This window comes from Magnolia sinica, chromosome 5 (genome assembly GCF_029962835.1).
Source record: "Magnolia sinica isolate HGM2019 chromosome 5, MsV1, whole genome shotgun sequence".
NCBI lineage: Eukaryota > Viridiplantae > Streptophyta > Magnoliopsida > Magnoliales > Magnoliaceae > Magnolia > Magnolia sinica.
In genome coordinates this window covers 8686933-8701801 of record NC_080577.1, presented here as the reverse complement: position 1 = coordinate 8701801, position 14869 = coordinate 8686933, and the positions used below count along the sequence as shown (strand labels likewise).

Genomic DNA, 14869 nt, shown 5'->3' with positions numbered 1-14869 from the left:
CCTTGTGTACTGGAGCTGAGAAGATGCCAGTGGATCTTTGTTTCAGCTGAGGTTGCAGGTTTTCTCAGGGGAGGCAGTGGTTAGCCTCTGCTTTCTCTGTGGATTTCCCTTCTGATTGGTAGGTACCTGGTGCCTGTTGCATCAGGTGATGCTGGCCTGTCCGCAGTTCTCCCCAAAATTGTTTTCTGTTGTGTTTTTCCTTCTAGTTTAAAACGGTGTGAGAGCGGTATATGATAGGTGCGGTCCAGTTCTTTTTGTTGGGACCCACCCGAATGTCTGTAAATTTCAAATTTCTTCCTATGAAATTTAAGTGGATTGTTTTTTCCTTTTTAAAAAAATGGTTGAGAAGTCAAAGAGGCGTGACAACAATTTAGCTGTCATAACCGTTGAAATAAAGGAAGCTACATCATTGTTTTATAGATAGCAAAAAGATCAGTAAAGCAAGACGTCTCATACTAATCAAATTATTTTTACCTTTCTTATCATAGCTTAGCTCTATCATAGAAGTAGCGGTAATCTTTAGTTGTAATCTAATTCTATGCTTTTATGTTGTATTATTTCTATTCTCAATACAAGTTAATCTTTCAAAGAGGTTTCTTTTAGTTGCTCTCCGCGCCCGACTATAAGTATTTCAATTTTTGTTTGATTGCACTAGTATATTCAAGTTTTTTCATGCGGAAGACAAGAAGCAACCCATCGTCAGAGGAAGAATCCCACGCTCTGAATATTGTCTAATCATCTTACATTTCCATCACAAGTGGCTGAATAGGCAATCGATCTTCCCAGATCTCGATCATATACACTCACGTATGATGCATCTGCCTATCTTGGCGCCTGGGGTCAAGTTGTTCGGTTTGAATTGAACTGTGTAATCGGTTCTGTCACGCTTGCATACACCACACATTACCAAATTACCAAATTGAGTGTCAATAATTTTTAGCACGTCTGATGGTATAAAAAACTACTTGGTTGCTATAAATATATATTGTGTATCGGATTTGTAACAAAACAATTTTTGGCACGCCTGGTGGGACTCGAGAATTTGAGTATATATATCGATGCACTAGTTTCGTACGATACGAGTCAAATAGGTCATAATTCTTCTGACACTAATGAACCTCCCGCATCAGAGGAGGAACAGGAAATGTAGGTGTAACCAATGCTTGAATTGTTGTTGAACCCGACACTCAGTTCTTTATGCCCAGATAGAGCATTTTTATCTCGAACTAAACCTCTTGATATAATGTCAGCTTCACTACCCGATATGCAAATAGGAATTCAATATATTACAATATAGTCATGAGTTCAAGTCGAGCGCTCACGAAATTAGGGTTGAAACTTTCAATACATGGATAGCCTGCTGTGCATAACCTTCATGTCCCTTAGCATACTATGTTTCAACCTGCTGTCCCTCGCAAAACGTCCAACGCTACATATTCAAGACAAAAGTGGTGCAGGCGAGCGGCTAAGGAGACAGCCTGATTCTTCGGGCAAAATATATTAACCTTGGGCCAGAAGTGATGAGCGGACAGGATCTCATACCTATGTGAGATGTCGCATGCATAACTAGAAAAGAAACAAAAAAATCTCACACGAGAGAGTCCATTTAACAGAATCTTAATTAACCATCTTAATCAAGGGTTTGACTTTCTAAATATGAGTCGACCATTCCTCTATATAAGCCCATAGAGCTGCTCCTGCTCAAAAACCACCATTGCTCATATACTCTCTCTCTCTCTCTCTCTCTCTCTCTCTCTCTCTCTCTCTCTCTCTCTCTCTCTCTCTCTCAACCCCAGGCATGGAAAACCCAACAAGGTTTTCGAGCTGCCGGGGGGTCTCTTTCGAGATCCATCCCAGCCAAACCAGCCCATTTGCAGTCCCACCCCCGCCAGTGCCAGATCGAGATGGCAAGTGGGTTTGGTTTCCATGGAACTCGAGAAGGAGCTCTTTCCGAGTATTTCCGACGTCAGATGCAATTCAACGTTCCATAAGTCGACAAAGCAGCCATTTCTGTGATCTAACCGATGATGAAGATGATGATGAAGATAACCAGATAGAAGAAGAAGAAAAAGAAAACGACATCGAGAAACAGAAACCTAAACAAGACCAAGATGATCTAAAACAGCCCAGCAAGAAAGAAATCTCAGCTGTCAAAGCAAAACCACAGACAGAATCAAGATTGTCTGTGATACTCCTAGACCAAGGTCTGTTTACAGTCTACAAGCGGCTCTTCCTCGTCTGCCTAACGCTGAATATAGTAGGCCTGGTTCTTGCCGCCACAGGGCATTTCCCCTACGCGAGGCGGAAGACAGCCCTCTTCTCTATAGGGAACATACTCGCCCTCACGCTCTGCAGGAGCGAGGCCTTCCTCCGCCTCGTCTTCTGGCTGGCCGTCAAGGCGCTGGGCCGGAGCTGGGTCCCACTTCGCCTCAAGACCATGACCACTTCATTCCTCCAATGCCTTGGTGGGATCCACAGCGGCTGCGGGGTCTCTTCAGTTGCATGGCTGATATACGCTCTCGTCCTCACACTCAAATATAGAGAAAATACATCGGATGAGATTTTAGCCGTTGCATCGGCAATCCTATCTCTTCTCTGCCTATCTTCCTTAGCTGCATTCCCTCTCGTCCGCCACCTTCACCACAATGTCTTCGAGCGGACCCATCGCTTCGCCGGGTGGACTGCACTTGCACTACTGTGGTTCTTCATCATCCTCACCGTCTCCTACGATCCAATCTCCAAGTCCTATGACATCCGTGGCTCTCGGCTTATAAAAGAACAAGAATTCTGGTTCACTTCAGCCATCACCCTTATAATAATCCTTCCTTGGCTAACGGTCAGACGGGTCCCAGTCACCATCACTGCCCCATCAGGCCATGCCTCTCTAATAAGGTTCAATGGAGGCATACCGGCGGGAATACTGGGCAGGATCAGCCCTTCTCCCTTATCGGAATGGCATGCATTTGGTATCATTTCGGATGGAAAGAAAGACCACTTGATGCTTGCTGGTGCAGTCGGAGACTTCACAAAGTCTCTTGTCGCCGACCCACCGAAGCATTTATGGGTCCGGTCATTGCACTTCGCTGGCCTACCGTATCTCGTGAACATGTACCAAAGGGTGGTATTGGTTGCAACGGGGTCCGGCATCTGTGTCTTTCTCTCATTCCTCTTACAACCATGTGCGGCTGATGTGTGCCTGGTCTGGGTAGCGAAAGGGATCGAAGAGAACTTTGGGAAGGAAATCAAGGAGATGGTGAGCGGATTTCCGAAAGAGAAGGTGATCATCCATGACACGGCAGTCTCCGGCAGGCCAAACGTGGCAGAGATGAGCATCGACGCGGCAAAGAGGTGGAGAGCGGAGGTGGTCATCGTCACCAGTAATCCACAAGGGAGTAGGGACGTCGTGAATGCATGCAAAGGCGCTGGAATAGCTGCCTTTGGGCCCATTTGGGATTCTTAATTGTATATGGATTGGTTTGCTGATTCCACATTCGTGTAGATCTGTACACATCAACAAGTGGGCACATGTGCAACTATGAAACACGAGCGTTAGATTTGATCTTTCCTTGAGGTTAGAACTAATGCTTAGATGTTCTGAATAAAAAATCAGATAATAATTTCTCTCTTTAGATGTGCTACTTCTTACAAAATAAGGACCTAGGCATTTCCTTAAACTGCTTGTTAGGAAAATCTGAGGTCAGCTATTAGAGGTAACAAAGGTGTAAAAGCTAACCCCTTACCCCACTGTAGTGTACAAAATAAATTGATGGTTAGAATCTTTTTCTCCAAGCCTTTAATTTGTTTTGTTATGGTGTGGCCTACCTGACGTGTGAAATAACCTGATTTTTATGGTAGATGATCTAACCAGTGTAGATCACATGATGGAAAGCTCAGATCTCACACACGTATCACATTCTAGCACGTGATCCCGCGTGTAAATGTGTGTGGATGCCACAAGAGTGTGGAAAGTATACTATCGTCCATGACACGAGCATATACACCTGCCTTTTGTTATTAGAAAAAGAAAAAAGAAAAAAAGAAATTATGTGAAATAAATGAAGTCATCCAACGGTAGAAAAGACTCAGATAAAAACGGGATTGTAGTCAACGAGGATGGTTCATGATCATGAGCGGGTCAATGGTCCACTCATGTTATGTTGCAAGTAAACGGCTGCTGTAGGTACGTGTCGTGCGAAGACGAGCACTAACGCTCCTCGAGCTTCGAGTTGGACGAGCGGTTCATAGGAGATCAAAGCTACATGGCCCCACAGTGATGTATTTATTATATCGACACTGTTCATCTATTTGTAGAGATCATTTTAGAGGATTATCCAAAAAAATGGATCATATCCAAAAATCATCTGGACCACACCACAAATAGCAGCGGTGATAATGATTTTCACCGTTAAAAAATTTGTAGGGCTCACCATAACGTTTATTTTCCATTCAATCTGTTCATAAGGTTACAAAGACGTGAATTAAGAGGAAAATTTTTTTTCATATTGATCCAAATCTTCCATGACCCCAAAAGGGTTTCAATGATAGACGCTCAATCCCCCAATGCTTTTTGTAGTGTGGTCCACTTGATGGTTAGATCTGTCTTATTTTTTATCTCAAGCATTATGACTATCTCACCAAATGGATGGACGATTTGGATATAACACATACCTCATGAGCAGAAGTGTAAATGCAAGTCATTGTTGTTTTGTATATTTGTTCAAGGCCCATATTCAAATATCATAATTATCAGACGATCATAGACATCGATTTTGTCAGTTTATCAAAATAATTGTCACCCGTAAACCACTTCTGTTTTCTGCGTTGCTTTGAGACCATTGATTTGATGGTTACAGATCATCCTAGGAGGATGCATATCTTACGGAATTTATATCCTCTTGTCAAGAATATTGATTTTATAAATATATATTTTAAAATAAAATAAAATAATATATAAAAAGTGTTTGAAAAATACATTTTTATAGGTTTTTGGGAATAGTCCCACATTGGAAAAAGAAAAGAAGAAAAAGTAGTTTATATGAGAGTGGTGGAGCATTATAATACTTACCCACGTGGTCCAAAAGAGAATGGAACTTGCGTGTTCAAGTTTGGGCATGGTCACGGGCTCAGTGCGAGGGCGTGGGCATGTGAGACAATGTGATTGTAAAGGCGTTAGTGGCACACTTTGCATGTCCGCATCGTGTCGCAGAGGGTCGCTCCTTCGCGACATTGAGCGAATCGAAGCGAGACGTGTGCGAGTCGCGATGTGACTAAGTGGCTAAGGCGAATGGATGGCTGGACGAAATTTAGAGGATTGAATGAGAGTCCCTCTGAATATATAGAGAGCTGAAAAAGAGCTGTTGCAGCAGATCTGTAACAGCTGTGCCATTAGTGCAGGGTTCAGGTGTAACTGCTGCATGGCTAGCCCAACAGCTAGAAAACGTCTCACAACAGTTAACATACAGCAGCTTAATGGCCCAGCACAACAGTCAGAAAATAACCATAAAACGGCTAATTTTCTCCAACAGTTAGAAAACGGTCATGAGATTTATTTCTCTAGACCATAACCCCCGGCCACTACAGCCTATATAAACAAGGCCTGGATGGATTTCCGAACCATCTCACAACACTCCAGCAATACCAATACGAATCAAAGCATCTCCTTTCCTACAGATCAAAATATCAGCAATATAGTAAGGTTAATCAGAGTCATTGCTTGAAGAACAGACCAACTGTGTGGTCTAGAACAGTTCAACTGAACCAGTGGCTGAAGAACTGACTAATGCAGTGGTCTAAATCACATATTCTCTTCTCTTTTCTCTTTTGAAATTTTTCTTTATTGTAATTCTGTCAGATAGTATGTAATAGAGTTCCATTTGGTGGGCCTTCATGTTTGCTGAACGCAGACCCACACCAGGCTCGTCGTATCCTAGAAGTGGTTTACCTGTAACCTATCAACATACTTAATCTTTTGAGTAGGGCAAATAACGCTTTAAGGACAATATCTTAGACGTGCTACAGCCTGTCCTTTGTGCAGATCATCTTGATTTTTCGTGTTCCATATTTTACAGAAATATTATTATTCTGTATAATTTCTTAAAGTGTTATTTGTGATGGAAGGCGACAGTGTTTCGTCCATCAAGTTGATGAATCAGGACTTAATAAGTCTTGATCGATTCGATGGAACCAATTTTACAAGATGGCAAGACAAGCTGAAATTTCTTCTAACGACGCTAAAGATCTACTGCATATTAGATCCAAATCTGCAAGTACTATCTAAAGCATCTGGCACAAACACACCTGAATAGGTAACTACTTGCACCAAACGAGCTGAAGACGAACTCTTGTGTCGAAGACACATATTGAACGCGCTCTCCGACCGCCTGTACGATCTGTACCAAAAGACGTCATCAACAAAGGAGATCTGGGCCGCTCTGAAATTTAAATACAAGGCTGAAGAAGAAGGTACCAACAAATTTCTCATCGTCAGGTATTTTGACCTGAACACGGTAGATAACAAACCGCTGCTGCCTCAAATCCAAGAACTGCAACTAATATTAAACAAAAGCAAAGCCATCAAAATTAATCTTCCTGAATCATTCCAAGTCGGGGTTATAATCTCTAAATTGCCACTGATGTAAAAAGAGTATAGAAAGAAGTTGCTGCATAAAACTGATGACTATACACTGAAACAAATCCAGAAACACCTCAGAATTGAGAAAGAATCCCATAACCGCGACAGAAAGAATGATAACGGGAATGCCTCGTCTAAGGTACATGCAGTAGAGAACGCTAATAACAAGAATCCCGAGAAGGACGATTCCTTGAAACCCAATAAAGGAAAATTAAACAAAAACGCCCAAAAGTAAAACGGAAAGTTCAAAGGCCCATGCCATGTCACTACAAGAAAGATGGGTTTTAGTGACGAAATCTTTTTTCGTCGCTAAAAGTGACTTTTAGCGACGAAATTGTAAATTCGTAGCTAAAAGTCATTTTTAGCGATGAAAATTTTCGTCGCTAAAGGCTGTAAACAATTTTTGAAATAAATCGGAAGGTTTACTTTTAGATGAGACTTTTCGCGACGAAAATTTTTGTCGCGAAAAGCGTAAGCAGAATTTGAAAGGTTTACTTTTAGCTACGAAACTTTTCGTAGCTAAAAAACGTGAATGAGACTTTTAGCAATAAAAATTTTCGTCGCTAAAGGTAATAAATTTTTTTTGAAAAAATAGAAAATTTTACTTTTAGCTACGAAACTTTTCGTAGCTAAAAAACGTGAATGAGACTTTTAGCAACAAAAACTTTCGTCGCTAAAGGCTATAAAATTTTTAAAAAAAATAGAAAATTTTACTTTTAGCTGCGAACATTTTCGTAGCTGAAAACATAGACGAGACTTTTAGCGGCGAAAATGCTCGTCGCTAAAGGCTGTTTGAAAAAATTTAAAGATTTACTTTCAGCTACGAAAATTTTCGTAGCTAAAAAACGTAGATGAGACTTTTAGCAACGAAAATTTTCGTCGCTAAAAGCTGTTTTCAATTTTTAAAAAAATTCACGCTAGGTTGGAAATTTTTGCAATAAGACTTTTAACGACGAAAATTTTCGTCAGTAAAAGTGTTTTTCCTAAATCTAAAAATGTTTTGATTTAAATAAAAAAATTTGTCGGTAAAAATGTATGTGCATGTATATGTGTGTGTGTGTATGTGTGTGTGTGTGTGTGTGTGTGTGTATAATTAAAGGGTAATATTTAAATGATTTGTAATATCACAAAAAAAAATTATTGAGAAGTTTAGAAATTTTAACAATGTTTGAGAAAAATTTTGGGAACAAAATGATGCTTGTGAAGAAAAAAATTGGCAATTTGAAATTTTTGAGAAAAGAATTAAAATATGAGAAAATTTTTGAGATTTTGAAAAAAAAAATTCAGAATTTGTATTTTAAATATTTTTTGAACTATTTTTTTAATAAAAATGATATTTTCTTAAAAGTGAAAATATATATATTTTGAAAAAAAAAGTTATTTTTAAAAGGAAATTGAAAATTATCTGTGAAAAATAAAATTACTAAATTATTAAGCACACCACTAATTGAACCTTTAATTGTTTTTGGACAATATAATCAGTTCAGATTGAAGAGCAAATAACTTCAGATGTTTAAATCAAATTTCACTGAAATTGTTGATCAATCTTGTATGCTCAATATCTTTCTCATATGTAGCCTGATTGAGGCGAGTAACTAGTCAAATTGAGAGTATTGATCAGTAAAATAGAGTGAATGGACCAAACATGTAAAATGGGCCAAATATTCTAGTCAAAATTATAACCCAACTTACTGACCTCGTGAGAACCTAAGAATTGATGTTAGTAAGTTTTGTGGGCCCCATCATGATGTGTGTCGAACATCAACACTGTGGATTTGATGTGTCCCCTTTAGGTTATGAGATATCTCAAAAATCATCTGTATACGAAACTCAAGTGGGTCAACCATCTAAACATATGTGAAGACATCCTAAAAATATAAAAGCACATGGTGGGGCCCACATGAGTTTTGGATGCGGTTGAAACTTGGTCTGACCCCTCATCCAAGTGGAACACACATAATGAGTGGGTTGGATATGTGAATCACATTTAGGCAGGCCCAATATATGATTATGAATGTTTTAAGGAAACCCTTCTTTACTACATTTAGGTGAGTTACTCGTTACCCTTACCAGAGTAAACTCTATGGGGTCCACTGTTATTTATTTATTTTATCCACTCCATTCATCCATGTTAACGAATAATTTGAGCTCTAAAGAACAAAAAGGAAGCATATCCAAAGGTCAAGTGGACCACACCACAGGAAATAGTGTGATTGAACCTCTACCATTTAAAATTTCTTGGAGGCCATAGAAGTTTTGGATCAAGCTGATGTTTGTGTTTTCTATTTATTCACATGTTTTTGATATTATGAACAACATTTAACCATTTTTGGATGATCTAATCAGTTCACATTTTTGGACAATCTAATCAGTTCAAATTGAAGAGTAAATGACTTCAGATGTTTAAATCAAATTTCACTGAAATTGTTGATCAATCTTGGTAAACCCAATATCTTTTCTCATATGTAACCTGATTGAAGCGAGTAACTAGTCAACTTGAGGGTATTGATAGTAAAATAGAGTGAATGGACCAGACATGTAAAATGGGCCAAATATTCTGGTCAAAATTGTAACCCAATTTACTAACCTCATGAGAACTTAAGAATTGATGTTAGTAAATTTTGTGGGCCCCATCATGATGTGTGTCGAACATCAACACTATGGATTTGATGTGTCCCCTTTAGGTTATGAGATATCTCAAAAATCATCTGTATACGAAACTCAAGTGGGCCATACCATCTAAAACTATGTGAAGACATCCTAAAAATTTTAAAAGCACTTGGTGGGGCCCACATGAGTTTTAAATGCGGCTGAAAATTGGTTTGACCCCTCATCCAAGTGGGGCACACATAATGAGTGAGTTGGATATGTGAATCACATTTAGACAGACCCAATATATGATTACGAATGTTTTAAGGAAACCCCTCACCATTATATTATATGGTGTGACTCACCCAAGTCATGGATTGACTTTATTTTTAAGCTCTTGGCCCACCTAAGTCATGGATTGACTTTCTCTATACTGTTCAATGCTTTTCTCGGATCATTTTAAGATATTAACCAAGAAATGGGGTGAGTCCAAAGCTTAAGTGGACTACAAAGTAGGGACTGAATGTCCACCATTAAAAATAACATTCATAAAAGTTTTAGATCAAGCTGATGTTTGCGTTTTCTCTTCATTTATATCCTTTTGATATTATGAACATGTTGGATGTCAAATAAACATTATTGTGGGCCCAAGGAAGGTATCAACGATGGAAATCATTATTCCACACTGTTTCACTTGGCATGGTACACTTGAGTTTTAGATTTACCGAAAATTTGGGATCAACCCACACCGTTCATCCATTTTTCGAGATAATTTTAGAGAATTATCCAAAAAATGAATCATATCCAAAGATTAAATGGACCACACCACAAAGAAGGGAAACGGATTGACTACTCCCCCTGACACCATCCAATGGCTGGTGGTTGGTGCTCTGTGAGCCCTACCATGATGTATGTGTTTAATCCATGTCGTCTATCTATTTTTAAAGATCATCTTACGATATGAGACCAAAAATGAGATATATCCAAATCTTAAGTGGACCACATTCCAGGAAACAGTGTTGAATGAGTGTCAATCATTAAAAGATACTTTGGGGTCATAAAAGTTTTGGATCAAACTGATTTTTGTTTTTCCCCTTCATTTGGCCCTGTATGACCTAATCAACCTATTAGATGTCAAATAAATAGTACAGTGGGCCTTAGGAGGATTTTAATGATGGATATATAATAATTTTATAATTTATTATATATATATATATATATATGGGAAAAGGTTCCATGCGATCAAGCTCATGGGAACTTCTTGTACAGTCGAGCTATGTGGGCCCCACCGTGATGGGTGTCAAACATCTACCCAATCAATCAAATGCACCATTCCACGGTGGGCCTGAGGCTTAAAAATCAAGTCAATCAGTGACTTTTTTGGGCCACACCACATACACAAGTTGAGAGGGGTTACCCTCCATTAAAATATTCATAATCATTTGTTGGGACCACTGAAATGTGGTTCACAAATCCAGCCCATCCATTATGTGTGTCCCACTTGGATGAGGAGTCAGACCAAGTTTCATATGCATCAAAATTTCAAGTAGTGATTGAATTTCCACCATTGAAAATCTCCTAGGGCCCACTATAATTATTTGACATCTAACCTGTTTATTAAGTAATACAGACTTGGATAAAAGGAAAAAGTATATATCAGCTTGATCCAAAACTTTTGTGACCCCAAAAATTTGTTAACGATGGGAGTTCAATGAACACTGTGCGGTCCACTTGAGATTTAGATCAACCTCATTTTTTAGCTCATACCATAAAATTATCCGGAAGAATGGGTGGACGGCATGGATGAAACACACACATCATGGTGAGGCCCACAGAGCACCGACAACTAGCCATTGGCTAGTGGCAGGGTGCGTAGCCGATCTGTTTCCCCCAATCTGTGAAAAAAGAAGAGGCGAATTTATTTTTTCTCGCGGGCCCTGTTTCCCGCTCTCTCCCTAAATCTCCAGCCCCCGATCATCAACAGCCCTTGCAATCTTCTTCATTAGTAGTAGCCCCGACCAACAAACCCTATCCCCAACACCCTGTAAACCCTGTCTTCCCCACGACATCAACCCCTACATCTTGCAAACCCCTGTGTTCTCCAACTGCAGCTCCAAAATTCCAAACCCGTCTTCGTCCGTGAGCTTAACAACCTCTCCACCATTTCTGACAACTGCAGTCCCCAACCGCCATTGGTGATGAAACCCATCTCTAGCCACTGCCCCAAGTTCCAGATCCACAGGCCGGACAAACGATTTTGGCTGCAGGAGCATCAAATCCGACCACGGTTATCGCTGCCCTCTCAACCCCAATGCCTAGAAGCCATCCACCACCACCCTCTCTGACCACAATATTGTACGTACTCTTAAGATTCTCTGATTTTTTTTTCTATCCAACATTTCCATTTTTTTTCTTTTCTTTCCTTTTCTTTTTTAGATATGGGCATCTATTTGGGATTTGGGATGAAATTGTATTTTTTTTTTTTTTTTTTGTTATTTTGATTAGAATATTTTTCTTTCTTTCTTTTCTCTTTTCTTTTTAGATTTTTTCATGAAATGAGAACAAAACAGGTCTCATTTTTTTCTTCCATAATAAATGCAGTTGTGCATGTTTAGACTTGGTTGTTTGGATCTCTGTACATCTCCACTTTTATCTGAGTTGTTCTGCACACAAGTGTATGAGACTTTGTTGGTTTCATCAGTAATCACATACCTGATTGGTCAAAAGCTACTCAATCACCATCTGTCAGCATTGCCTGGAAATTTCATATTCTTAGAAATAAGCTAAAAGTGTCCATTTCGTTGATTGGCAATGCTTTTAAATGATGCTTGTAACCTTTTTGAAGAAATAAAGCTTCTAAAGATGTGGTTTGTGGAAATGATATGGTATCTTGAGTTCGAGATGTTCTTGGAGTGCGGATTTTCCCTAACACATTTTTTTTTCTTTCTTTTGTATTGTTGATTTCTACCATTTTCTCTTTCTTCACCATTAGACATGGTAGCAACAAAGCCCAATGGAGAAGGAATCTTCAAACTTACAGTGGGAGAGATGTGCAATAGGTAATAGATTTATTTTAATTTGAAATCTTGTTTCAATTTTGATTTATATGTGGATTACATTGGGTTTTTAGATTTTCAGTAATTGGGATTTTGTATACAAGGTTGGTCATCTTGTGCACAATGTGTGTCAGTCATTTACTTTGTGCTTCCACAAAAATTGGACACATGCCATAATGGTTTGTGATCTGAATTTTTGGTGAGGAAATTTGGTTGACAGTCATGGTCTGCTACAGCGGTTGAGGCCACATGCACACACATGTTGAAGGCGATACTTTTGTCCTTCGGTATTATATGTATGCAACTGATGCTTGATGTGGAAATCTGGCCCCTTTCAAGTGTATAACTAAATGCAATTTGGGGTCCATGTTGATGTTTGGGTGGTGCTTTTACGATGACTTTTACTGGCGGTCACAAAACCGTTGGAGGTAAGTTCACAAGAGTCTGCTTGTATCTTTAATTTCAGGTTCCATTTTGTTAGTGTCTACTAGTTCCATAAAATGGTGTTTGATCATTGCACACAATTGATAGCTTAGACATGGCAATTTTTGGGTGGGTCATTAGTTTACATTTATATTTGATAAAAATCATCTAAACAATGGAAAGGATCCTCTTGAGCTTATTTTTTAAATAGAAGCCTCTCCATATAAAATGGACAATCAAGATCATTTAAACAGGAGCCTCTCCATCTCCATGAAGTTCGGTGACCTTCAGTTCTTGTTTTGGTTACATTCATTTCTCTTCTGATGAAGGTTTTGTCTTTGATATTCGAAGTGAGAATGGGCTGGTAATGGCAAGTCACATCAGAAGTTAATTTGTCTTGTTGATATCTTTTTCTTTTAATTGGCTTGTTGAACTCATGTAAATTGCCTGAAAATTTAATTGCATCTTTCTACTTTGTACTTTTTACTTTGTTTGAACTGCTGCTACATTTTGGTATCTGTTTCTTGTGTTCTATGTTTCATAGTTTCTGACATTGCGGTATGGAGCAAGATGAGAGCCTTCAATCCCTGTACCAGCTAAGAGTTGAAGCATCATCAAATGCATCAGGTCCTTCATTCTGAAATGTAATGTTGCAGCCACAATTCCTAATGAGGGGAAGTTAAGGTAGTGCTAGGGGTTTATGTTGATGTGTTATACTTTAACGTAGAAATAATCTTCTAAGTTCAGCACTGTGTTTCCTTTTCTATTTCAGTTGTATTTGTTAATTGGAAGGAATGGCCAGTTCTATACGTTGATGTTTAACCAGTTATAATCTGTCAAAACTTAAAAGTACAATTGCAGCAATGCTTACCTTCATTTTCTGTCTTTGGTTGGAGTTGGTCACATAGTGAACCCAATGTTGCAAATGCTTTTTGGCGACGTAGCCAAAGGAAAGTTGTTGCTGATAAACAGACAACTAGTTCAAGGTTTTATTTTTGAACGTGTCTATTTGCAAGTCTTGATTTGTCTTCATATTCTGTAGTGAATATTATATGATGGAAACATCACCACCATTTGATCATTAGGAAACTTTGTTTTAGAGTTTAAATGACCACTTCGGACTCACTTGAACACCATAGGATTTCTAGATATGAGTTAGAAGTCGAGGCAATATAAGAAACTTGGAAAATCGATTTCACCTATTTCGCAACACCTGTTGTCATGTATCCTTGTACAATCCAAACTCTTGAAACCTGTAACACCCCAAAACCCGACACTTGAGTATCAATGACTCATATCCTAAATTCGTGGGTGTTAGTTATAGAATAAAAGAATGCTTCTTCATAACATGTAAAATTTTTTTTGGTCGAGTTACTTTTTTACATTTGCATGATATACATCATATAAAATTAAAATAAATTAAGCTTTATAAATGAAATTCCAATCATCATAAAAGATAACTAAATTTTCCACTCAGCTGGGAATTTATTACAAAATAGTAAAACTAAAAATTCTACTAAAATGTCATTGAACTCCAAGAGTTCTATCGTGCTCATGTAAGACTTTTCATCCCTACATCCTTAATTTGCTTCTCAGATTGTTTTCCTCCTCATGTTGTAAAACTTTTCCTGTGGCTTCAATAGTCCTATGGTGATTGCAGGGAACATGATAAGAAATTTTGCTTGTTGGGATTGACTTCACTTCTTGCACTTCCTGTGGACCACTTACCCGGAGAAGCACTGGAACGTGTGTTTAGAGCAACACTTGACCTGTTTGTTGCTTACAAGGATAAGTCGCAGGTATTGCTCATTTCATTGGATGCTTTTTCTTTTCTTTTTCCTCTTTCCTTTTCTTTCTACTAATAAACTCAAATTCGTAACTGAAAATCAATGTGAATCATGCTTTCCTTATGATCACTGTTTTTAGTTTTACCTTTCTATTCCGCTTATTTTGGGTCTTCCAAGAGACTCGACAATTCATCCCAGCTCAACTACACATGCTTTTAACTGAGATTTGACAAGTAGGGATAGCCCGACAGTTTTTCCACATATTATGCACATGTTTCACTTGGAGAAGGTTTTCCATGTTAGTATTTTTAGAGTCTTTTACAGGAACTATGCAAGTTTAGAATTGCTCCTAGATTAATCCTAATAAAGGATAGTTAGCTTCT

General features: G+C 38.6%; 1 protein-coding gene across 1 annotated transcript; it reads left to right on the top strand.

Moving 5' to 3' along the window:
* Positions 1-1765: 1765 nt before the first annotated feature.
* LOC131247199 (adenylate-forming reductase 03009-like) lies at positions 1766-3460 on the top strand. The gene is made up of 3 exons (XM_058247621.1): positions 1766-2612; positions 2697-3184; positions 3239-3460. The coding sequence occupies exons 1-3, from the start codon at positions 1799-1801 to the stop codon at positions 3458-3460; spliced, it is 1524 nt and encodes a 507-aa protein (XP_058103604.1). The 5' UTR covers positions 1766-1798.
* The last annotated feature ends 11409 nt before the right edge of the window (positions 3461-14869 follow it).

What these genes read in the sequence shown, in the direction of transcription:
- LOC131247199 (XM_058247621.1), top strand. Translation starts at nt 1,799, where the DNA reads ATGGAAAACCCAACAAGGTTTTCGAGCTGCCGGGGGGTCTCTTTCGAG. An exon ending in TCTCTGCCTATCTTCCTTAG is followed by an intron (nt 2,613 to 2,696) that starts CTGCATTCCCTC and finishes CACTTGCACTAC; the next exon opens with TGTGGTTCTTCATCATCCTC. An exon ending in TCCTCTTACAACCATGTGCG is followed by an intron (nt 3,185 to 3,238) that starts GCTGATGTGTGC and finishes AACTTTGGGAAG; the next exon opens with GAAATCAAGGAGATGGTGAG.